Source organism: Malania oleifera, chromosome 11 (genome assembly GCF_029873635.1).
Source record: "Malania oleifera isolate guangnan ecotype guangnan chromosome 11, ASM2987363v1, whole genome shotgun sequence".
NCBI lineage: Eukaryota > Viridiplantae > Streptophyta > Magnoliopsida > Santalales > Ximeniaceae > Malania > Malania oleifera.
The window spans coordinates 38,044,825-38,070,309 of NC_080427.1; the positions used below are offsets into that span (position 1 = coordinate 38,044,825).

Genomic DNA, 25,485 nt, shown 5'->3' on the forward strand with positions numbered 1-25,485 from the left:
TGTAAAATTGACATTTAACTATATATAATAATGTTATTCATCAGTATAATGCTTTCATAATTTCATAAATTTAACTATATAATAATGTTCTTCACCAATATAAAAAGAAAATGCAGAGTTCATGTACAACCATTTATCTACATAATTCATAATATAACATCTACATGTATAATCCAGATTTTCACTGGAAAAAAAAAAAAGTCAGGCTTAAATATTTTCAATAAACATTCACAACATGTTTGGTTGCAGGGAAAAATATGGTAAAAAAGGAGAAAAAAAAATTAAATATGCGAAGTATGGAAAAATCACTAATTCAATTCCATACCAAAAACATGCTGTCAACTTCACAAAATCAGAAATATTATTTTCCATTACTCATGAGATGCACAACAAAATGCAGTTCTATTAGCACAACTCACATATCCAGTGCCAGTGATCCTTTTATAACCACATTCAAAGCAATAAAGATGCAAAAAAAAACATGGGCAAATTGGTTAAATAGTTTAATCAACAAGCTGAAGGATTAATGATGCCATGACCAAGTCTTACGCAAATGTGGCCGATCTTCCTTTTACTAATTCATTCAACCGTTTTTTGGCCTGACCTCAATCCCTTTGATGATAAGGCCACGCTTCCAGTGACCACCATTCACCTCCAGCAAACTCATCCCCAGCTCCTCGCAATCGTCTCCATCAATAAAAAACTCGCCCAACTCAACCTCGCGCCACCCATCTCCCCTCATACTCAGATATGCTTGGTTCCCTGGTGGCACGCCTTCCTCCTCTCCCTGCCAGCCACCATTAGGATCAAGAACAACAGATCGCACCTCATTTTGGCTGCCAACTCCAGCAGAGACCTCCACAGGTCGACGCTCTAAGTTGTATGTGTTTTCCGTAAACTTAAAAACAAGGTATGCAGCATAGTCCGTGCCCGTCGATAGCATACCAGTATCCATTTTGCCACGGATCTCAAGCCAACACACAGCGCGAAGCTCAGCCACCTCCCAAAACCTGCCAAAAAATCATGTTGAAATGATAAAAAAAAAAAAAACAGAAAAATAAAGAAAAGAAAAGAAAGATGAGAGGGACATCTTATAAGAGGGAGACTGCAGACCTGGATTCGGGTAGAGAAATCCAGGTCCAATATTCAGGCGTATCACCCCATACAATAAAGAGACTCCTTGGAGCAAGCATGTAACATTTCTTTCCACTACATCTCTCCAATGAAAAGCTCTGTTTGCAGCAAATGGTGAAGTTAAATTCGATAATACAAAACTATAATAGGAGGAAAAAGTGACAAAACACAATTACCCTTCGAGCTTTGACAAGATTAACTTCAGCAGAAAGCTTGTTACAGAAAAAAAAAATTCCAAAAGTTACGCACATTTACTAATGCAGCTCCAAAGAACTTCAATGCATGTGGGATTTCAATGAAAAATCAAAAACCATTAATGCTTTGCTTATACATGATTTATGTCAAAGCTTCAAAATGCCTTACACTAGATGAAACACTCCCAATTGGACGTGTATGTATGTGTATTAGTCATTTCATCTTTGAATACTAATGGCCCAAAGGGAAAGTATGCCATACTCTGTACAAAATTATTCTATGGACAAAATTATCTCCATCTTTCCTACATAGATCAAAATTTTCCTAATCTTAACAAGAATTGTATAAAAGCTAGGGTTCTTCTACCAAAATCATATTTATGGTCAAATGTCTCTTGAGAAATTTTTGGTTGATTTTGGAAGAGGTTTGAAGCCTCCAGTGTATGATTTTGTAAGTGTTACTTTAATTTCTAGTTTCATCATAAATGTAAAGTAAAACGTAATATTATTAAACATCAATGGAGTAAATGGAATTTATCTATAAAAACATTAAATTATCCAAAACATGGACTACTTTTAAATATTATGATTTCCTACATTTTTTTTATAATTTTATTTAGTCTGAAATAAAATTGGCTATTATAATACACATTGAAATGATTTTTCCTGGAAAAAAAAAAAAAAACAACCACCACCACCACCATTACACAGAACCTATAGTGCAGGCATGTAGATATATAGTAAATAAAAGAAGTTCCCTTTCTGGGTGAATGCTCAAATGAACTACAAGAATCCTCCATTACAATAAAACAACATTCAACACTTCAATATAGAAGCCACTAGCTCTTCACAGGCGAGCACATGTGATTCGTTAATTGAAAATTTTAATTTGACACAAAGTAAATTTTAATAAAATGTTAATATTTGTTTTAATGTGATCATTAGATATATATTGTAAATGTTGTTCCATAATAATAGAGGGAATTTCGATAAGTCACTTGAACCCTGGTTTAAAGCTCGACCAACTTATCAAACCGGGTCAGACCGAAACCGTTCACTATTACAGTCCAAGTGATGTCACAAACTGGTTTTGACATGAACAGAAGTTAACCCAGCCAAAACCAGGCGACTCGGTGCAACCCAGTTAGGCCTGGCGAGTCATACAGTTTGACTCGGGCACTCAAAAAAAAAAAAATCTTGCAAATTTAGAAGCCTTTGACATTGAAACCAAGATGTTCTAGAAGGCTGGAGAGAATCTTTGCCAGCCCACCAGAAAGCGTTTTCTTTGTTTTGTCTCTTTTCTCAACTAAAATTATATGTCTCTTAAACTCTTTTACCTTAAATAAATTCTCAATTGAAATCAAATCAACTATTCTTATTCATTTTTTTATATAAATTAAGCAAATCTTAAACCCTTAAATAAATTCTCAATTAAAATCAAATCACCTATTCTTATTCATTTTTTTATATAAATTAAGCAAATCTTAAACCCTTTTACCATTTATAAAATTTTATTCATTCAATTTATTCCCTCTCATTATTACTTAATAAGAGTTTGACTTTTAAAAATAAGTATGATAATATATATGTATTTGTATTACAAGTTTGACGTTGGTTTGACCCACCAGTTCAATCGGTCCAACTGATCCAGTGGCTCTCCTAGGTCAAACACCAGTCCAGGTTTTAAAACTATAACTTGAACATTCACCCATAAAGAGATTTTCCTTCATTAAGTGTAAGAGTGCTCAACAACCCACCCAACCCAACCAATCCAAATCGACCAAAAAAATCAATTTCAAATTGTTTATAGGTCAGATGACAATTTCCTATTTTGCATAACCTAATTGGATGGGTCAGTTTGCAGGTTTAGTGTGCCCGACCCGACCCAACTCGCCCCCGCCTACAAATGCATATATGTCCAAAAAAGGCAACTACTACTCAAATGCTTATAAAAGAATACATATACTGGATCGTGGAATTGACAGATTTTAGAGTCTTCTAATTTTATATTCTCAGATTTATTTCTACTGTAGTGATGTTTATGGATGATCTTTTGGTCAAAGCCAATTGTATATGTTGCATTTTATGATTTGAAGTGATTGACTGGTATATATATGATAGACAATAAATCTGACATTTTTTTAATTATTTTCAAAACCTTGTTCAAATTGTATTATTAATGAAAAATTAAAATTTCAAAATACTTATTATATTACATCGTGTTGTTACATTGATACTATTTTCTTTTATGAAGCTCCACCAACAAATAAATTTAATTTAAATGGTACTAATGTAAATAGCATTTCCAATGTCACATGCATTATTACATTTGGCCAAACTCTCTGACATATATTCTTGTCTTCTTTTCTCTTTTAAACAAGCTAAACCACCAACTTAACTCAACCCACCCAATAATCAAACTGACCCGAATCACACCCACTCTAATACAATTCGGCTTAAGATTGTCTTTTTGCCAAACCGACAAGATTAAATCGATCATAATTTTAGACTCTTGGCCCAAATCAACCCATGAACACACCTAATTAGGGGTATAGAATTTTTTCTATAGTAATTCACCAATAACTTCTCATAATCACTCAATAATAACTCCATTAGTTATTTAATTGCTTCATGTCACCTCAATAACTTATAAAAAATAAATAAATTTTCAACCTTTTAAAAAAGCTATATTATGCCAATTTAAGTTGCTCAATTTTAGTTTTTTTCTGAAAAAAATAATAATTAAAAAATAAAAATCACACTCAAGAGTGCGCAAATGACTAGTTAATATGAACTCAACAATTTTATTTTAATTATTAAAAATCAACAGTTCGGTTGTGTTTCTTCATAATTATGATCTTTATGGTTAAAAAATTATACTACAATGTATAATAATTTATTGATTTTAAAATAAGAAGGGCAAAAAACACCGAATTCCCCTAAATAAAAAGACACTAACTCCTAAAATTTCAAAAATTTCACAGTAACTATTTCTGATATTTGATTTTTAGAATATTTATATCCCCAAGAAGTTTGTCCTTTTATCAAAATTAAAGAAAGGTCCGCGTCTCTGTGGCAAATCAAAAAGGAGGCTACAAAATTTTTTGAGATTTTTTGAAACTTAAAATGTATAATAATTCACTGGTTTTAAAACTGGGAAGGAATTTGAACTTCCATTTTCTTAAGAAAAGTAAAATTAACCAAACAGGCAAGACACATAAACTAGACTTCAAAAAAAATACTAAATATTTTTTTCTTTTTCCCCCTTGATCCAAACTCAGACCAGAAGAACAGTGTAAAAGTATCATGATTCATGAACAAAAAGCTTAGAGATGGACCAGGCAAGGGAAAAATGCGAACTTACCTTGGTACCGCCGTCGATGAGCAGGGGGGAATCGCAGAGGCGGAAGTAAAACTCTTTCTTGGATGAGAAATCGCCCCGAGGAGGCGATGGAGAACACGATCGGGAGAGGATGGCCGGATAATCGGACGGCAGAAATCGCTCCCAAACGGAATCAGAATTGGAGGCCGATCGAAAGGCGGATGAGACCAGAGAGAGGCGGCAGGCGTCCCGCGGACTCGTCAGAGAAACGATGTTCGCGATGCATCCTTCCGGCAAACTCGACCAATCCAAACGCTCACTCTCATTTTCTCCTTCCATTCTCTCTCTCTCTCTCTCTCTCTCTCTCTTCTCTGGTATTTATAGTGACGAAGGAGAGAGAAAGCTTCACTGCTAAGTCTTCGCCTCGATGAGTTTGACGTTTGCTCGGTCCTGAATTGCTGAGTTGACTCACAATTTACTGCTCCCGCATTCCCAGCACCTTCCCTTGCACATATAATATATATATTATTATTTATATTCAGTTCATAATAAATTATTTTAATTTTAATTATTTAAAAACTTAATTATTAAAATTTATTCATTTTTTAAAAAATTCTAATAGGGTGGACTTGTAATTATCTTATCATTCTTTTAAAATAAAATAAAAAACTTTGTGCGCATTACATGTATTATTCAATTTTGTAATATAAAAAAACAGTCATGGTAAGAAAATAATAAAAGTTAAAAATATTTTTAAAAAATTTTAAAATATATTAAATTTATTAAAATATCTATATACCCATAATTCTTATTTATTTTAAAAATAAATTGTAAATAAAGGATTTTTTTAGGTCAAAATGAGTAAATTCAAACTAACAACAACGTAATTTTTGAATTTTTCAAATATTTTTATTTTTAATTTTCATTTTTTCCCAATATAGCTAGTGTGCTTGCAATTAAAATTTGTAATTTATGTTAAAAATTGTTCAAAATAACGAAAGATTAATTTCATGAAAATGATAACATTGAATCCAAAATATTTACATTTCGTATGTTGAATATTCTTAAATGCTAAATGTAATGAGTTTTTTTTATTTAAAAAAAAAAAGCCACTAGCTTTTCACAGGCGCTCTACATGTGATTCTATAATTGAAAATTTTAATATGAGACTTTTGGTAAGTCACTTGAACCATGGTGCTCTGATGGCGGGACGAAAATAAAACTATATTAAATAAATTATATTCAACTAATATTATATTAAATATATTAATTATATTAAAATATTTCGGGTCAGACCAAAATTGGTCGAGTTTTTTCCTAATTTATCTTTTTTTTAAAAAAATATATTAAATAATACTTTTCTCGGGAAAATAATTTCCAGAATAACCCTATCTCGCTACTTCAATTAACGAGATTTGTCACGTGTCATTTCAGGAATTATTTTCCCAAAAAAGATATTATTTAATATATATTTTTTAAAAAATGATAAATCATGAAATAAATTCTTCTGCGTAATAAATAGGAAAATAAATTCTTTGAATATTTTTTTTTTAAATGATAAATTGGGAAATAAATCTTCTGCGTAATAAATTCTTCTACGTAATAAATCGGGAAATAAAATCTTTCTATAAATTTTTATATGCTATAATATTATTATATATAATAAAAATATTAATAATGACATCATAATATTAATATTATTTTTAAAATTTATGTAATATATATTATATATAAATTGCCAAATTATAATAAATATTATGTTTTCAAGAATCAGGATTTGATTCCAGAGTAAGAGGTGGGAATCAAAATATAGACAAAAGGGGAAATCTCATTTTGCATGCGGAATTGGAATGAGATTTCCAATAAGCAAATATTAGGAACAAGAATCAATTATTTCAATTTCAATTCCTATAGTCCCAATTATCAAGCACCACCCTAATTTAGTTGTGGAAATTTTTTTTATTTTTTTATTTTTAAAAAATTATAAAAATTTTAATTGATTTTCAAGTTTTTAAGATTCATATTAAATAGTTAGAAAATAAATATTTTGTTTAAAAAGTCAAAATAATTTTTATTTGTAATTTTTAGATTTTTAAATAATTATTAAAGTAATTTTTTTAAAAAAAATAAATTATATAAGTTAATATTTTTTATCACTACTTTTAGATTTGAATTTACAAATCAAAATTTAATATATGAGTGCATGCTCTCAAGTCTTAATTAACAAAATAAGAGTTAAACATCTCAAAAATAGAAAAATTAGCTATTTTTTAAATATTTTTTAAAACTAAAAATTAAAATTAAAAATATTTTCCATAACTAAATAGACCCTTAATTTTTTTAAAAGTTTTCATGATATTTATTTTTACATTCAACTGATGATTAAAAAGCCATATATGATGACAATTTTTATATTTTGAGGAATATAAAATTTTAAAAAATGTGACACTCTTATCTAGTGAACAAAACAATACTAAATAGGAATTTTAAAAAATGTGACACTATTATTTTGAGGAATATAAGATAGATTAAATAAAGAATCTTTCGATCTAGTTAACAAAACAATACTTTTAAGTAAAAAAAAATTAAATAGAAAAAAAAAATAGATATATTTAAATAGGAATTTTCTTTTTTTCAAAAACTTATTGTTCCAAAAGTAATAAGAGAAAGAATTAAATTTTTTTTTATTTCTCGATTTATTACGCAGAAGATTTATTTTCCGATTTATCATTTTTTAAAAAAATATATTAAAAGAATTTATTTCCCTCTTTATTACGCAGAAGAATTTATTTCCTGATTTATCATTTTTTTTTAAATATATATATTAAATAATATCTTTTTTGGAAAAATAATTACCGAAATGACACGTGGCAAATCTCGCTACTCCAAATAGCAAGATTACGTTAGGGTTATTCCGGGAATTATTTTCCTGAGAAAGGTATTATTTATTTTTATTTTTTTTAAAGGATAAATTGGGAAAAAACTCAAAACTGGTCACTATTATAGTCCAAGTGATGTCACAAACTTGGTTTTGACACAAACGGGAGTTAATTCAACCAAAAACAGGCAACTCGGCGTAACCCGGCGAGTCACACAGGTTGACTCGAGTGCTCACTTAAAAAAAAATTGCAAATTTAGAAGCCCTTGACATTGAACCCAAGACGTTCAAATTGTTTATGGATGGGACGACGACTTCCTATTATCAATTGAGTTCCCTCATTAATTATGATTTTTATGGTTAAAAAATTATACTAAAATGTAAAATAATTTACTTGTTATAAAATAAGAAGGGCAAAAGAGATCGACCCTAAGTCCTAACTTTTAAAATTTTAAAAAATGTAAAGCAACTATTTTTGATAATTGATTTTTAGAGTATATATATATCCCCGAGAAGTTTGTCCTTTAGCTAAAATTAAAGATCGCTTCAAAAAATCATAAAAGAGGCTAGAAAATTTTTTCCAAAAAGGCAAAACACAAATTAGATTTTTAAAAAAAGACTAAATATTTTTTTTTTAATTTTTTCCACCAAAAGCCTTACAATTCGATTCACCAAGAACATTCCCCAATTTAGTTCACAAATAACCTTTTACAACAAGACGATGGATTACAAAATAATGTTCCTTCAATGAGCTGATATCAAATACAATACAATCCTCACAATATTCTCTCAACTAATGAATCAAACAAGATTAAAGAGTAAGAAAGATATTGAGCACTTAAGATAATAAAGTAAATGCAAAGTGCTTAGTGTTGATGTTTAAGAGATGTTTTTTTCACTTAAAACTTATAAGCCCTCAAAACCATGTGTAAGTCTATGGACTTGAATTTATAGGCAAATGCCAAGCTAGCCATTATCTGACCGTTGGAAGTGAATCTCATTTGATTGGCTTGAGAACAAACCGTTTTCTACCCGTTGGATTCAGGTCTCGATGCAAATCGTCAACGGTTATACCCAATTCATCGACAAGTTTCCTAGGCAAAAAACTCATTTATTAATTCATCGACGATATGATCCAATTCGCCGATGAGTTCCACCAAGTCGTTGACAATTTACCCCAATTCGTCGACGATTTGACTGGGCAGAAACTCACTTTGGCTACTGGTTTAATTAGTCGACAAATACACCCAATTAGTCGACTAATTGCCCTGTTTTTCGTACTAATATGCCTTTTAATGAATTAACCATTCTTGGGCGAAAGTATATGAAAGATATTAAAGTCGATGATTAATACTTGTCCTTATGAAAGTTCATTTGAATATAAGATATCTTGTGTATGAAAACGTATTTGAAAGCTCATTCAGATAACTTATACACTAGTATGTCCTATTGTGACGCCCCGATTTTCATATCATTTTTTTTAAAACAATAATTAATAAGTCAATCAACTGTCACGTTGTAACACCCCAACCCCGAGGGGTCTGGGATATTAACTTTTTACTATTGATTTATAGCGGAAGCAAATAAACTTAATTATTATTAAACCAGAATACTAATTATCCATATTACAATCATTTATTTCAAAAGAAGAAAAATTACATAAGCATAAATATTTGGCATCATACTAATATTTCTAAAAAAATCTTTATTTTTCTATCCCCACCCGCATGCTTGCTAAGCCTGATTTCCAACATGCTTTTCAGAGTTATCTGAAATAAAAATATGATTGGAGTGAGACGACGCTCAGTAAGTAAATAAGATTATTATTAGTGTGTGGTAAAAATGAGTTTTTTAAAAATTTCGTAAAACAATATTTAACATTATAACTTCAAAACTGTCTCTAAAATAAATATAAATTTAAAAATTTATACATAAAACTTTTACCATCAACTATAACAGTAAAATTATAACAGTAAAATTTTATAATCATATATTATAACTGTTAAATTAAACTTTTAACTTTAAAACTGTATAAATATTTAATGATAAATATACATATATTTTTCCTTATACGTTTTCTTTAGATCGTCATTTAAGCACTAAAATGATCGTTTTCATGTAAACTTATACTTTTCCTTTAAATCATCAGTAACTTTGTACACGTAATTAAATATGTATAAACATATATTGTAAAAACCACCCTTAGGCATGTTTGCCGTAAGTCATGTTTACCCCCATGACTGGGTTATGCGGTCCGAAGACTGGACTTAGCTGGCTGGCCAACCAAACTAAATCAACGTACGTAAACTTTAAGTGAGATTTTCCTTATTAAGTCCTGGTCCGGAACCAAGTGTACACTCAGGAGAAATCCACTAACATAAATAACCACTCTGTAAACAGTGTGGGTGCACTCTGATTCGTATAAACTTTAAACTGCGATACCGAGCATCTATAACTTTGAACTTTCGTTGCCATAAGAGGTTTTAAAATCATCTTATTATAATTTATGCAATTTAAAATAATATCGTAAAAATCTCATCTTTACTCATATTTTCAAAAAAATGCAACGTAAAAATAAACTCATGCTACACAATTTTTGTGTTAAAAATATATATAATTTTATTTTTGAATAAAAAGAAATGCTGAAAATTTACTCGAGGGGATTAGAACATTTCTTAACCCAAAAATAGATGCAAGTATATTAAAGATAGAACTGGTATAATTAAATATGCGTAAAAATAAACTCATAAAAATTTTGTTGAACTAATTAACATAATTGAAATTTACTTATAAAATAAACTCGGGTATAAATTTTAAATAAAAAAAAAAACTAACATAATCAAAATTTACTTACCTTCTTCTTTTACCGTGTGCTACGAACACAATAACTATCTTTAAGAAATGAGATCGGAAAGAGTGGGTGAGTGAGAACTTACTCAAAATTCTCTCTCCACCACAAATTCTTTCACTCACTAATCCTTCTCTTTCTTAGAAAATTGTTGTGAAAAATGAAGGTTGAGAGCTCCCTATTCATAGGAAAATTTTGGGGAAGAAATGGAATTTATAAAAGTGTGAGGAGATTGGTGAAATTATAATTTTTTTAAAATTAAAGAATGGGCAAGGGATGAGCAAGGTATGGGTTGAGTATGGGATGGGGATGGAGGCCATGTGGGAGTGCTTGCCACCATTCCCATTAAATAAATTTTTAATTAATTACTTACCTAATTAATTAATCAATTAGTTAATTAATTATTTTATTATTTTTCTTAATCATTATTATCATTATTATTATCATTGTTATTACTTTTAAACTATTTTTAGTATTTATTTATTTTATTATTTATTTTTGAACAAAAATTAAATTTGAATTTTAAAAATTTATGTGGACCCCACATGGTCTTGTGGGCCCCACACAACTTCGAGACCCGAATGGATCCTAAGTAATTCGAATAATTCTTATATGATTTTATGCATCCTAAATAGTTTTGAGACTCGTGTAAACCTCCATATGGCTTCGGGACTCATGTGAGCCCCACACAGTCTTGTGGGCCCCGCATAGGATACCTATATTATTATTATTTTATCATATATTTCTATAAATTATATCAGTCAAAACATTATTTTATATACTTATTTACGCATATAAACAGTGTCTTATGGTTCCGGGACTCATGTGGACCCCACATAGTATTGTGGGCCCCATATATGATACCTATATTATTATCATCTTATTATGTATTTTTACAAATTATGTCTGTCAAAACACTATTTTATGCATATATACTTATTTACGTGTACAAACAGTGTCTATCCTGTTTATCTTATGAAATTCCATTTTGACCAGACCGACCTCCAGGGAGCGACTGAGTCGCAATGGTCTCTGAGCACTCGCTAAGACAAGGACTTTCTTAGGCATCAAACATGGAATCAAGGATCTTACAGAAAAACACTTCTGTATTGATATTAACTTAATGACCATTTTTATTATTTTATTATTATTATACTTTAATTATATATATATATATATATATATATTTTTGGGTCATCACACACATCACAAACTCTGATACCATATCAACATAATCCGACCCGAAATAGGTTACCGAGTAATCTGACTATCTCATACAAACATACCTAACAGTGGAAATTAAAATTTATATACCATCCAGAATCAGATACCAGAGGACTATCCATCCATATATACACATATCTATACACATCTCCAAAATCAACAACTTACCCTAGGGGATTACACAAACACATCCCCAACACAAAACACTCACCCTGACTATCAGGGTACCAGCTCCCATCTACCTCGGAGCTCTATCTATTGGTCTATCACGATTCCCCTGAAATATTTAAATATTTGGGTGAGACACCTCTCTGTAAGACGAAATAAATTATTTAGAGTGTGTGGCACATGAGTTTAGTTATGTCATAAAATACTCACTTAAGTGATTATATCATCTGAGAAAATATACAGGTTTGTACTCATAATCATATAATTATAAAACATAATTTTATAAGCTTTGATACCATTTCTCATACTCATACATTTACAACCATTATTTATCAGCAAGAGTTCCCGAGGATAGGGGAGTTTACACGCCCAAACATGCAATGCCCCTCTGCTCTGATTTCGTTTGTAACTTTGCTTGATTAATTTGGGTGCAGCTACAACTGATACTTATTAGGGCACTCACCTTACTCCGTAAACCTCGAACGGAGAGTTTTACTTCACCTTAATTATTTATACCATTAAATACATACTCTTTCATTTCTCATTTTCATTTCACAATCTAACTCATGAGTATCCACGGTAACTCATACATATTTTGTCTGTAACTCATGGATGCCCTCAGGATAATCACATCGTCATTCTTCCCCTCATGATCGGGTTGTGCGGTCCGAAGGCTGGACCTAACCGCGGTTGGCCTACCCGGATAGATCAAAACAATGAAACTGCCTATCTGTAGTACGATTGGCCTGCCTATGCCTGGTCCGAACTCCAAGGGCATCTCTACCCTTCTCACTGGTCCAATCGACTGCCACGCCATACTCTCCACAAGACAATGTGGTTGCACTAACACCTCGCTAGAAACGATAATGTGCTTTCTATTCAACTCTAGTCCATCAAGGTTCTCATTTCCACATTCCAGTAATCGCATTTCAGTATTCACATTCCAGTATTCACATTTTAATATTCACATTTCAATATGTTGATACATTTCATCACATCAAAAATATTCTCATCATATTCTATTTCATTTTCATCATTTCAGTGCACATTTCATCTCATATCAGTATAAAACTCAATCCAATACTCTTATATATAACATTTCTATACCAACATATCTTTTTATCACATATATCATTCTTTCAATGAAAACACATATTTATCTCATATTTTTATCATATCACTGTAAAAATACGTCTGTATAACATATTCCATTTTCTAGTAAAAATATATCTATGTTTCACATTTTATCAATTCAGTATATAAACCTTATATCATCATACTTATATGTATGCAAATATTATTGGGTTTTCATTTCTTCATATCTATATAAAATATTTCGATATAATCATATCATAATCTCATTTCATAGAACAATTCACATATTTCAATTTCAATCACATTCCTAGTATTAAACAATCATTTCATATTTCCTAATGCCACACAATTTTTTACCTGATATTCATAATATAATAACCACCGTGAATATATCATATTTTCATTTTCACATATTACTCAACCAATAATTTTCAAAAATAACTGTTATAATTTATTCCTCTTACCTGACTTACTGAGAGACTTGCTAACAACCCTAAATCCACGCCCACGGCGTTCAAAGCTCAAAACCCTAAAATCACATTTTTCCCAAATTCAACAAGTCAACCCCCAAAATATTTCTTATTTAGCATTTCCTAGGCCGCATATACTCTAAATTAACAATTAAACCCTAAAATATCTTACCATGATTTTGGAGTGGTGCCCCAAAACCCCAAATCGCGATTCTGCTCTGATTAAGTTGAAGAGAATCCTCCTTAGATCCTCATGGTGGTTCCTGATTGTTGATCTGGATTAAAATGGAGCCGAAATCAAAAAGAGAAGGGAAGGAGTGTCGTAGGGTTCCGAGAGAGAGAGAGAGAGATTTGTTTGTTTAAAACAAATAAAGCTCATGGATGCCCTTTAAAATCAACACTGCAGACAAAACCATCGACGATTTTCTGCACCCTTCACAAAACCGTCAATGGTTTGAGTCTTTAACTCTCATTTTTTATCGTTTTACCTATAATTAGCCCGCAGTAAATACAAAACTATCGATGGTTTTCTGCACCCCTCACCAAACCGAATTTCTTCCTTTTCCTTATTTTTCTTATTCTTTAAATTTCCCGAGTCTCTACACCTATATAAAAATATACTTGACTTTCTTTAGTCTTTAGGACATAAAACTTGTTTTGGACCAAATATGTAAAACATTATAACACAAATACCACTTAACACTTGTCCCATTTGAAAACATATTTGAGTATAGGATATTTTGTCAAACTCTTTGTTTTATCTTTGAAAACCATGAGTATTGAGTTTGTGACTTACTAAAATCCTATATTCTCGTGTCCTAATATGCACATGCATTTTGCTCAATTCGTGCTCAGAAATCATGCTTGAAACAAAACCGCAAGAGTTACAACAGTTCTTACCTCAAACACTCCCTATTACATATAATTTTACATAATCTTCTTTGGATGTGCTTGAATACTTCCGAGTAAATGTCCTTTTGATCTTTCCTATTCGAACGTCTACTCGGTCCGATCTTTACTTCTAATTCAGTATTTCATGTATTTGTTACTTGTACATGTACTAAGCATTATCTGTAAAGATATGATACATTAGGAACCACAAATAGGTTAATATCATCAAAACATACTAAACATGATTATGTAATTACCAAGACAAACAAAAATAATATAAGTTTATTATTCTTAATTAACAATAATCTTGTTATTGATTTATATTTATAACTTATCGCTATCATATTAAATTATGATAATAATAACATTATTAATTAAATTCAAATTTTAATTGATTAAATATTAATTTTAAAAATAAAATAATTAAATTTTAATTTATAATTTAATTATAATTATTAACATGTTATAATACATAATAAAATAATATATAGTTATCTTTAAATATATCTTAAATAAAAATATTAATATTTTTATAGTTTGCAAATTGAATAATAATTATTTTCTTTTTATAATTGAAATATAAACATTTTATATTAACTAAAATAATATAATATCATTATTTATTTATTGGCAATAGTATTGTTATTAATGTGTGTGTGTGCGCACGCGCATAACATATGATTATCACATTAATTTATGTCAAAAATAGTATTACTAAATAATTAAAATTTTTTAGTTTACTTAATGTTAATTTAAATATATATATGGTTTTTTTATTCATTTCAAAATTTAATTATATTTTCTTAATAATTAATAGGTTATAATGCATAATAAAAATAACACATAGTTAATTATTAATTAACAATATATTTAATTAATATCGTGTGGTATCAGAGCCATGTCCTTACCTGGAGTCCAAGAAAGTTAAGATCATAGAAGTAAATTTTAGAAGAACGAGGAACAAATAGCTCAAAGGGGAAACTTGCAAACCATGGATTCTCATTCACAAAATTCAGAAATTACACCTGCTCGACTTTCTTCTTCCATCTCTCTTCCTCCCTCCATCAAGAAAACTACTTATTCCAAAATTACCAACCTAATAGAATATTCCTATATTCCTGACTCTGCTCAGATACAGGAAACCTCTCTTCCTCTTGTAAATCCTTATAATATTTTCCGAAGAAAAAGATCTCTTGCCAACCAAGTAATATTTTGGAGTGGTGCCCCAAAACCCCAAATCGCGCCTGATTGTTGATCTGGATTAAAATGGAGCCGAAATCAAAAAGAGAAGGGAAGGAGTGTCGTAGGGATCTGAGAGAGAGAGAGAGAGAGAGATTTGTTTGTTTAAAACAAATGAAGCTCATGGATGCCCTTTAAAATCAACACTGCAGACAAAACCATCGACGATTTTTTGCACCTTTCACAAAACCATCAATGGTTTAAGTCTTTAACCCGCATTTTTTATCGTTTTACCTATAATTAGCCCGCAGTAAATACAAAACTATCGATGGTTTTCTGCACCCCTCACCAAACCGAATTTCTTCCTTTTCCTTATTTTTCTTATTCTTTAAATTTCCCGAGTCTCTACACCTATATAAAAATATACTTGACTTTCTTTAGTCTTTAGGACATAAAACTTGTTTTGGACCAAGTATGTAAAACATTATAACACAAATACCACTTAACACTTGTCCCATTTGAAAACATATTTAAGTATAGGATATTTTGTCAAACTCTTTGTTTTATCTTTGAAAACCATGAGTATTGAGTTTGTGACTTGTTAAAATCCTATATTCTCGTGTCCTAATATGCACATGCATTTTGCTCAACTCTTGCTCAGAAATCATGCTTGAAACAAAACCGCAAGAGTTACAACAGTTCCTACCTCAAACACTCCCCATTACATATAATTTTACATAATCTTCTTTGGATGTGCTTGAATACTTCCGAGTAAATGTCCTTTTGATCTTTCCTATTCGAACATCTACTCGGTCTGATCTTTACTTCTGATTCAGTATTTCATGTATTTGTTACCTGTACATGTACTAAGCATTATCTGTAAAGATATGATACATTAGGAACCACAAATAGGTTAATATTATCAAAACATACTAAATATATGATTATGTAATTATCAAGACAAACAAAAATAATATATGTTTATTATTCTTAATTAACAATAATCGTGTTTTTGATTTATATTTATAACATATCGCTATCATATTAAATTATGATAAAAATAACATTATTAATTAAATTCAAATTTTAATTGATTAAATATTAATTTTAAAATAAAATAATTAAATTTTAATTTATAATTTAATTATAATTATTAACATGTCATAATACATAATAAAATAATATATAGTTATCTTTAAATATATCTTAAATAAAAATATTAATATTTTTATAGTTTGCAAATTGAATAATAATTATTTTCTTTTTATAATTGAAATATAAACATTTTATATTAACTAAAATAATATAATATCATTATTTATTTATTGGCAATAATATTGTTATTAATGTGTGTGTGTGTGCGAGCGCATAACATATGATTATCACATTAATTTATGTCAAAAATAGTATTACTAAATAATTAAACTTTTTTAGTTTACTTAATGTTAATTTAAATATATATATATATATACATGGTTTTTTTATTCATTTCAAAATTTAATTATATTTTATTAATAATTAATAGGTTATAATACATTGTAAAAAAAACACATAGTTAATTATTAATTAACAATATATTTAATAATTATGTCAATTGTTATTTTCAATTAATATTCAATATTTTTATTAAGTAAAAATAATACAATATTATTTTTTGATTAATTGTTCTTAATTTACATATGATTATCATATTAATTTATGTCGAAAAATTATTATCTAAATTATTATTTTTAATTTTCAATATTAATTGAAATTTATAGATGATTTTTTTCATTCTAGAATTGAATTTTGTTTCATTAATAATTAACATATTTTAATACATAATAAAATAGTATATGATTATCTTCTAATATTTTTTTTTAATTATAAAATAACCACTAAATTTTCTTATATTTACAAAATTGACATGTCTATGAACAATGACATTTATAAGTGATTAAAAAGCTATCTTAATTTTTTTCTCAAATTCATTTGAAGTGTTATAAACACTCTTTTTTAAGTATTTCCAAACAAGGGTTAGGAAAAATGCAGATAAGAAGAAGAAGACCAAGAAAACAACAACAAAAATAATGTTCAATCATCAATTCAATCACATAGTGGTTTATTTCTGGTTGACTTATATATTCTTAATTATTTCTTTTAACATGTAATAAGAAAAGAATAGACATCTTCGTGATGAGATTTGAGAATAGTTATTCTATATCTATTTCTTAACATAAACTTGTAAAATGTTCCCGTATCAAACATGCTGTTAACCATATCCAAAGTAATGTAATGAAAATTTAAATGCAGAGCGCGGAAAAATCAGTAATTCGATTCCATACCAAACATGCTGTTAACTTCACAAAATCAAAAATATTATTTTCCATTACTCATATGAGATGCATAACAAAATGCAGTTCTAATACCACAACTCACATATCCAGTTATCCTCTGTTATAAACATATTGAAAGCAATAAAGAGGCAAAAAAAGCAATGGCAAATAGGTTAAATAGTTCAATCAACAAGCTTAAGGATTAATGAAACCATGACCAAGTCTTACGCTTATGTGGCCAATCTTCCTTTTACTCATTCATTCACCCTTTTTCGGCCTAATCTCAATCCCTTGGATGATGAGGCCACTCTTCCAGAGGAGACCCTTCACCTCCAGCAAACTCATCTCCAGCTCCTTGCAATTGTCTCCCTCAATAAAAAACTTGCCCAACTCAACCTCGCGCCACCCATCTCCCCTCACACTCAGATATGCTTGGTTCCCTTCATCAGGCACGCCTTCCTCCTCTCCCGGCCTGCATCGCCACCTGCCACCATTAGGATCAAGAACAACAGATCTCACCTCATTTTGGCTGCCAACTCCAGCAGAGACCTCCACAGGTTGACGTCCAAAGCCGTATGTGCGTTCTTTAAACTTAAAAATAATGTAAGCAGCATAGTTCGTGGCCGGAGAAAGCAAGCCAGTATCCATCTTGCCACGGATTTCAAGCCAACATACAAAAAGAAGCTCAGCCACCTCCCTAAACCTGCAAAAAATCATGTTGAAAGGATAAGAAAAATGGAAAATAAATAAAGAAAAGAAAGAAATATGGGAAGAAAATCTGGTAAGGGGGGTATTCCAGACCTCGATTCTGGTAGAGAAATCCGCCTCCAATATGCAGGCGTATCGCCCCATGCAATAGAGAGACTCCTTGGAGCTAGCATGTAACATTTCTTCCCACTACATCTCTCCAATGAAAAGCTCTGTTTGCAGCAAATGGCGAAGTAAAATTCGATAATACAAAGACTATAATGGGAGGGAAAAGTGACAAAACACAATTACCCTTTGAGCTTTGACAAGATTAACTTCAGCAGAAAGCTTGAGTTTTAGAAAAAAAAATCCAAAAGTTATGCACATTTACTAATGCAGCTCCAAAAAATTTCAATGCATTTAAAAGTACTTATTTTAGGTAAATTGAAATGTTAAAATTTGTTTTAATTTGATCATTAGATACATATTTTTAAATGGTGTTCCATAATAATAGAGGGCATTTTGGTAAGTCACTTGAACCCTGGTTTAATGCTCCGACGGGTCAGTCCAAAACCGTTCACTATTACAGTCCAAGTGACGTCACAAACTGGTTTTGACATGAACAGAAGTTAACCCAGCCAAAACCAGGCGACTCGGTGCAACCCAGTTAGGCCTGGCGAGTCATACAGTTTGACTCGGACGCTCAAAAAAAAAAAAGTCTTGCAAATTTAGAAGCCTTTGACATTGAACCCAAGATGTTCTAGAAGGCTGGAGAGAATCTTTGCCAGCCCACCAGAAAGCGTTTTCTTTGTTTTGTCTCTTTTCTCAACTAAAATTATATGTCTCTTAAACTCTTTTACCTTAAATAAATTCTCAATTGAAATCAAATCAACTATTCTTATTCATTTTTTTATATAAATTAAGCAAATCTTAAACCCTTAAATAAATTCTCAATTAAAATCAAATCCCCTATTCTTATTCATTTTTTTATATAAATTAAGCAAATCTTAAACCCTTTTACCATTTATAAAATTTTATTTATTGAATTTATTCCCTCTCATTATTACTTAATAAAAGTTTGACTCTTAAAAATAAGTATGATAATATATATGTATTTGTATTACAAGTTTGACGTTGGTTTGACCCACCAGTTCAATCGGTCCAACTAATCCAGTGGCTCTCCTAGGTCAAACACCAGTCCAGGTTTAAAACTATAACTTGAACATTCACCCATAAAGAGATTTTCCTTCATTAAGTGTAAGAGTGCTCAACAACCCACCCAACCCAACCAATCCAAATCGAATCGACCAAAAAAATCAATTTCAAATTGTTTATGGGTCAGATGACAATTTCCTATTTTGCATAACCTAATTGGATGGGTCAGTTTGCGGGTTTAGTGTGCCTGACCCGACCCAACTCGCCCCACCTATAATGCATATATGTCCAAAAAAGGCAACTACTACTCAAAAGCTTATAAAAGAACACATATACTGGATCGTGGAATTGACAGATTTTAGAGTCTTCTAATTTTATATTCTCGGATTTATTTCTAGTGTAGTGATGTTTATGGATGATGTTTTGGTCAAAGACAATTGTATATGTTGCATTTTATGATTTGAAGTGATTGATTTTTATATATATGATAGACAATTAATCTGACATTTTTTTAATTATTTTCAAAACCTTGTTCAAATTGTATTATTAATGAAAAATTAAAATTGCAAAATACTTATTATATTACATCGTGTTGTTACATTGATACTATTTTCTTTATGAAACTCTACCAACTAATAAATTTAACTTAAATGGTACTAATGTAAATAGCATTTCCAATGTCACATATATTATTACATTAGGCCAAACTCTCTGACATATATTCTTGTCTTTTTTTCTCTACTTCGCTTTTAAACAAGCTAAACCACCAACTTAACTCAACCCACCCAATAATCAAAATGACCCAAATCACATTCACCCTTAATAATTCGGCTTAAGATTGTATTTTTGCCAAATCGACAAGATTAAATCGATCATAATTTTAGACTCTTGACCCAATTCAACCCATGAACACACCTAATTAGGGGTATAGAATTTTTTCTATAGTAATTCATCAATAACTTCTCATAATCACTCAATAATAACTCCAATAGTTATTTAATTGCTTCATGTCACCTCAATAACTTATAAAAAATACATAAATTTTCAACCTTTTTAAAAAACTATATTATGGCAATTTAAGTTGTTCAATTTCAGTTTTTTCTGAAAAAAATAATAATTAAAAAATAAAAATCACACTCAAGAGTGTGCAAATGACTAGTTAATATGAACTCAACAATTTTATTTTAATTATTAAAATCAACAGTTCTGTTGTGTGCCTTCATAATTATGATCTTTATGGTTAAAAAATTATACTACAATGTATAATAATTTATTGATTTCAAAATAAGAAGGGCAAAAGACACCGAATTCCCCTAAATAAAAAAAACACTAACTCCTAAAATTTCAAAAATTTCACAGTAACTATTTCTGATATTTGATTTTTAGAATATTTATATCCCCAAGAAGTTTGTCCTTTTATCAAAATTAAAGAAAGGACCGTGTCTTTGTGGCAAATCATAAAGGAGGCTAGAAAATTTTTTGAGATTTTTTAAAACTTAAAATGTATAATAATTCACTGGTTTTAAAACCAGGAAAGAATTTGCACTTTCATTTTCTTAAGAATAGTAAATTTAACCAAACAAGCAAGACACATAAACTAGACTTCGAACTCAGACCAGAAGAACAGTGTAAAAGTATCATGATTCATGAACAAAAGCGTAGAGATGGAAAAGGCAAGGGGAAAATGCGAATTTACCTTGGTACCGCCGTCGATGAGCAGGGGGGAATCGCAGAGGCGGAAGTATAACTCTTTCTTGGATGAGAAATCGCCCCAAGGAGACAACGGAGAACACGATCGGGAGAGGATGGCCGGATAATCGGAGGGCAGAAATCGCTCCCAAACGGAGTCAGAATCGGCGGCCGATCGAAAGGCGGATGAGACCAGAGAGAGGCGGCAGGCGTCCCGTGGACTCGTCACAGAAATGATGTTCGCGATGCATCCTTCCGGCAAACTCGACCAATCCAAACGCTCCCTCTCATTTTCTCCTTCCATTCTCTCTCTCTCTCTCTCTCTCTCCTCTCTGGTATTTATAGTGACAGAGGAGAGAGAAAGATTCACTGCTAAGTCTTCGCTTCGATGAGTTTGTCGTTTGCTCGGTCCTGAATTACTGAGTTGACTCACAATTTACTGCTCCCCGCATTCCCAGCCAGCACTGAGTCAGCACCTTCCCTTGCACATGGAATATATATTATTATTTATATTCTAATAGGGTAGACTTGTAATTCTCAAACCAATACATAATAATTTTATTTGCATTTTGTGTTCATCATGCTCTATATGTCTTATATTTTTTTATAATTTTTTACTAGTCATTTATGTTTCGTTCTTTATTTATTTTTATTTTTTAACCTTGTGCGCTTTATACAATGGGCATCACCCCCTATAGTTGAATTTACAAACCCTAAATTGTTGGGGTTTTTTCTGTTTTAAAAGGTAGTTGGGTTATTTCACCGTTAAATATGAAAGATAAGGATAATTTTGATTTTAAACAATAATAAGATTATAAATATGCAGCTATTATACTCTCCCAAAAAATTAAGAAAGAAATTTATTTAAATTTTTTAAAATTATTAGATAAAATATAATACTATTTATTAGCCACTTTTTTACAAAAAAAAATTAAAAATCATGGTAAGAAAATAATCAAAGTTAAAAATATTTTTTAAAATTCGAAATTATATTTAATTAATTAAAATATTTATATACCCATAATTTCTATTTATTTCAAAAGTAAATTGTAAATAAAGGAATTTTATTGGTAAAAATGATTGAATTCAAACTAATAACAATGCAATTTTTGAAATTTTCAAATATTTTCATTTTAATTTTCTTTTTTTCCCATTATAGCCAGTGTGCATGTAATTAAAATTTGTAATTTATGTTAAAAATTGTTCCAAATATTGAAAGATTAATTTCATGAAAATGACAACATTGAATCCAAAATAAAATTTCATGAAAACGACAACATTGAATCCAAAATATTTACCATATATGTGAAAAAGAAAAAAGTTAGGAATGATATTTTCTTTTCTAAAAAAAAGCCAAATTTTGTTTTTAAAAAAGCAGCATTTTTCTATAAAATAAAATTAATTAAAGTGAAGTAAGAATTTTTTAAAAAATTGAAAATGACACTCGTAATTTTTTTAGCACATTATAAGACCTATTTTAACATGCCAATAGGACAACTAATATCAACTTTTTTACTATTTTGACAAGTTTGTTAATTAGAATAGTCAGCATAAAACTCAACCAAAAAAATTAATTAATTATGGCATAAAGCAGAAGAAATAAGATAAAGTTAACATTGAAATTTCTAAATATTCTTTAAAAATAAATTGTTAGTTTAAATGTAGAGTGTGACAAAATCACTAATTTGATTCCATTCGAAGCATGTCGTTAACTTCACAAAATCAAAAATATTATTTTCCATTATCCTTTTATAACCATATTGAAAGCAATAAAGAGGCAAAAAAAGAAAGCATTGGCAAATAGGTTAAATAGTTCAATCAACAAGCTTACGGATTAATGAAGCCATGACCAAGTCTTTACGCAAATGTGGCCAATCTTTCCTTTTGTTCGTTCATTCACCCTTTTTTGGCCTGATCTCAATCCCTTCGATGATTAGGCCAAGCTTCCAGTGACCACCCTTCACCTCCAGCAAACTCATCTCCAGCTCCTCACAATCATCTCCATCGATAAAAAACTCGCCCAACTCAACCTCCTGCCACCCATCTCCCCTCACACTCAGATATGCTTGGTTCACTTCATCGGGCACGCCTTCCTCCTCTCCGGGATATGCTTGGTTCCCTTCATGGGGCACGCCATCCTCCTCTCCCAGATATACTTGGTTCCCTTCATCAAGCACGACTTCCTCCTCTCCCGGATATGCTTGGTTCCCTTCATCAAACCGCCACTCCCCGCCACCATTAGGATCAAGAAGAACAGATCGCACCTCAGTTTGGCTGCCAACTCCAGCAGAGACCTCCACAGATCGACGCTCAAAGCCGTATGTGTCTTCTGCCAACTTAAAAACAAGGTATGCAGCATAGTTCGTGCCAATAGATAGCATGCCAGTATCCATCATGCCGCGGATTTCAAGCCAACGTACAGCACGAAGCTCAGCCACCTCCCTAAACCTGCCAAAAATGATGTTGAAATGATAAGAAAAATGGAAAAATAAAGAAAAGAAATGAAACGAAAATGGGAGGGAAATCTGATAAGAGGGAGATTGCAGACCTGGATTCTGGTAGAGAAATCCACGTCCAATATTGAGGCGCATCAACCCATGCAATAAAGAGACTCTCTGGACCTAGCATGTAACATTTCTTCCCACTACATCTCTCCAATGAAAAGCTCTGTTTACAGCAAATGAAGAAGTTAAATTTGATAATACAAAGACTATAATAGGAAGAAAAAGTGACAAAACACAATTACCCTTTGAGCTTTGACAACATTAACTTCAGCAGAAAGATTGAGTTATATAAAAAAAAAATCCAAAAGTTATGCACATTTACTAATGCAACTCCAAAAAACTTCAATGCATGTGGGATTTCAATGAAAAATCAAAAACCATTAATGCTTTGTGTTAGGGTGTGACAATGTAATGGGGAAAATGGGGGAGTGAGATACTGCTATAATTGTATTCTTCAGGGATTTAGAATGAATATATGAATATCTGTGTTATCGCTTGTATGGTGATTCTCTTGTAGATGAATAATACAAGTAGTTCTTTTCATTGTGATGTTCTGTTGCCTTGGATTATGATGTCTCTGATTGTTATAGTCTTATTCGGTGTATAAGAATATATTGCTCATGTGAAATCCTATTGTTCCTTGTTTTCCTTGAGTATTGAGACTCACCTGGTGCTCGTGCTTGCAGGCTTGAACGTGTGAGAGTTGGCTGACTTGTCGAGGGAGAGCTCTCAACGAGTGCCACACGGCCCTTACTTGAGTCCCATTTTGGGGGTCCGTGACAGTTGGTATCAGAGCACAGTGTGTGCGAGCACCATGCGTGGGATTAGGAGAAATAAGTCAGGAAGAGTGAAGAGCATTGAGGCGCTTGAGACAAAACTCGCAACCCTGGAGACAACGTGCGGTGACCTCCAAGGGTTGGTGGCAACATTGATAAAAGAGAAAGGCGGGTCAACAGAGCTTGAGGCCGCCGAAGAAAACCCTAGAGAAAATCTCTATGGGGTATCAAAAGTCGTAGAGAGACTTGAGGAACTTGAAAAATTCATTCCAAGTGTGAAATCCCTGGAGAAACGGCCAAGAGAGCTTGAGGCCTTCCAGAAGAGTATCGAGCAGTTGGAAGCCTTTGAGAGTAGGCTACAACATATTGAGGGCATATTGCCATCTCTTTCGTCCCAACGGGGAGAGCCAATAGAGCTTGAGGCCTCCTTACGGGAGCTAACGGATAATCTTGATTTCCTTACAGAAGATGTTAAAGTGTCCATTACTGCTTTGAAGGGAGATTTGAAGGAGATGGGCAATGTCCAAAGTGCGGTGGTCCAAGTCCAGAGGGATTTACAAGAGATCACTGTGAAAGTGAATGCAGTGGCACAGTTAGCCCGATGGCCAGTTGCACATCCAAATGAGAGTTCTCGATGGAAGGTACCGGAACCTAAAAGTTTTGGGGGTACACGAGATGCAAAGGAGTTAGACAATTTCTTCTTTGATATGGAACACTACTTCACGTGCTCCCGAGTGGATTTAGAAGTGGACCAGGTCAATATGGTAACGGTATACCTAGTTGGGGATGCAAAATTGTGGTGGAGAACTAAATGGAATGATATTTAGCACAATAGATGTGTCATTAACACATGGGAGGGGTTGAAACAGGCGTTGAAGGCCCAATTCTATTCAGAAAATGTGGAGTATATAGCAAAGTGCAAAGTAATGGAATTGCAACAGACAGGCTCGTTAAGG

At 31.2% G+C, this 25,485-nt stretch overlaps 2 protein-coding genes across 2 annotated transcripts in view; both read right to left on the reverse strand.

The window, feature by feature from the left end:
- Nucleotides 1–343: 343 nt before the first annotated feature.
- On the reverse strand, nucleotides 344–5,148 carry LOC131167380 (putative F-box protein PP2-B12). Its single transcript, XM_058126177.1, has 3 exons — nucleotides 4,693–5,148; nucleotides 1,114–1,232; nucleotides 344–1,010 (listed from the first exon to the last, which is right to left on the reverse strand). Exons 1-3 carry the CDS (start codon nucleotides 4,987–4,989, stop codon nucleotides 584–586), a joined length of 843 nt encoding a protein of 280 aa, XP_057982160.1. The 5' UTR covers nucleotides 4,990–5,148; the 3' UTR covers nucleotides 344–583.
- A 12,595-nt stretch (nucleotides 5,149–17,743) lies between these two features.
- Nucleotides 17,744–25,485, reverse strand: part of LOC131167477 (uncharacterized) — a 33,537-nt gene continuing 25,795 nt past the window's right edge. The window contains exons 2-7 of the mRNA XM_058126279.1: nucleotides 23,798–23,916; nucleotides 23,150–23,697; nucleotides 22,712–22,721; nucleotides 21,257–21,668; nucleotides 18,520–18,638; nucleotides 17,744–18,421 (exon numbers count right to left, since the gene is read on the reverse strand). Coding sequence (XP_057982262.1) covers nucleotides 17,977–18,421; nucleotides 18,520–18,638; nucleotides 21,257–21,668; nucleotides 22,712–22,721; nucleotides 23,150–23,697; nucleotides 23,798–23,916 — 1,653 coding nt within the window. The 3' untranslated portion in view covers nucleotides 17,744–17,976. The remainder of the gene's footprint in view (nucleotides 18,422–18,519; nucleotides 18,639–21,256; nucleotides 21,669–22,711; nucleotides 22,722–23,149; nucleotides 23,698–23,797; nucleotides 23,917–25,485) is intronic.

Excerpts from the sequence above, each read along its gene's own strand:
- LOC131167380 (XM_058126177.1), bottom strand. The coding sequence starts at position 4,989 with ATGGAAGGAGAAAATGAGAGTGAGCGTTTGGATTGGTCGAGTTTGCCG. Across the intron at positions 1,233-4,692 it reads TCATCGACGGCGGTACCAAG|AGCTTTTCATTGGAGAGATG; the intron begins GTAAGTTCGCAT and ends TGCTGCAAACAG. Across the intron at positions 1,011-1,113 it reads ATTTCTCTACCCGAATCCAG|GTTTTGGGAGGTGGCTGAGC; the intron begins GTCTGCAGTCTC and ends ATTTTTTGGCAG.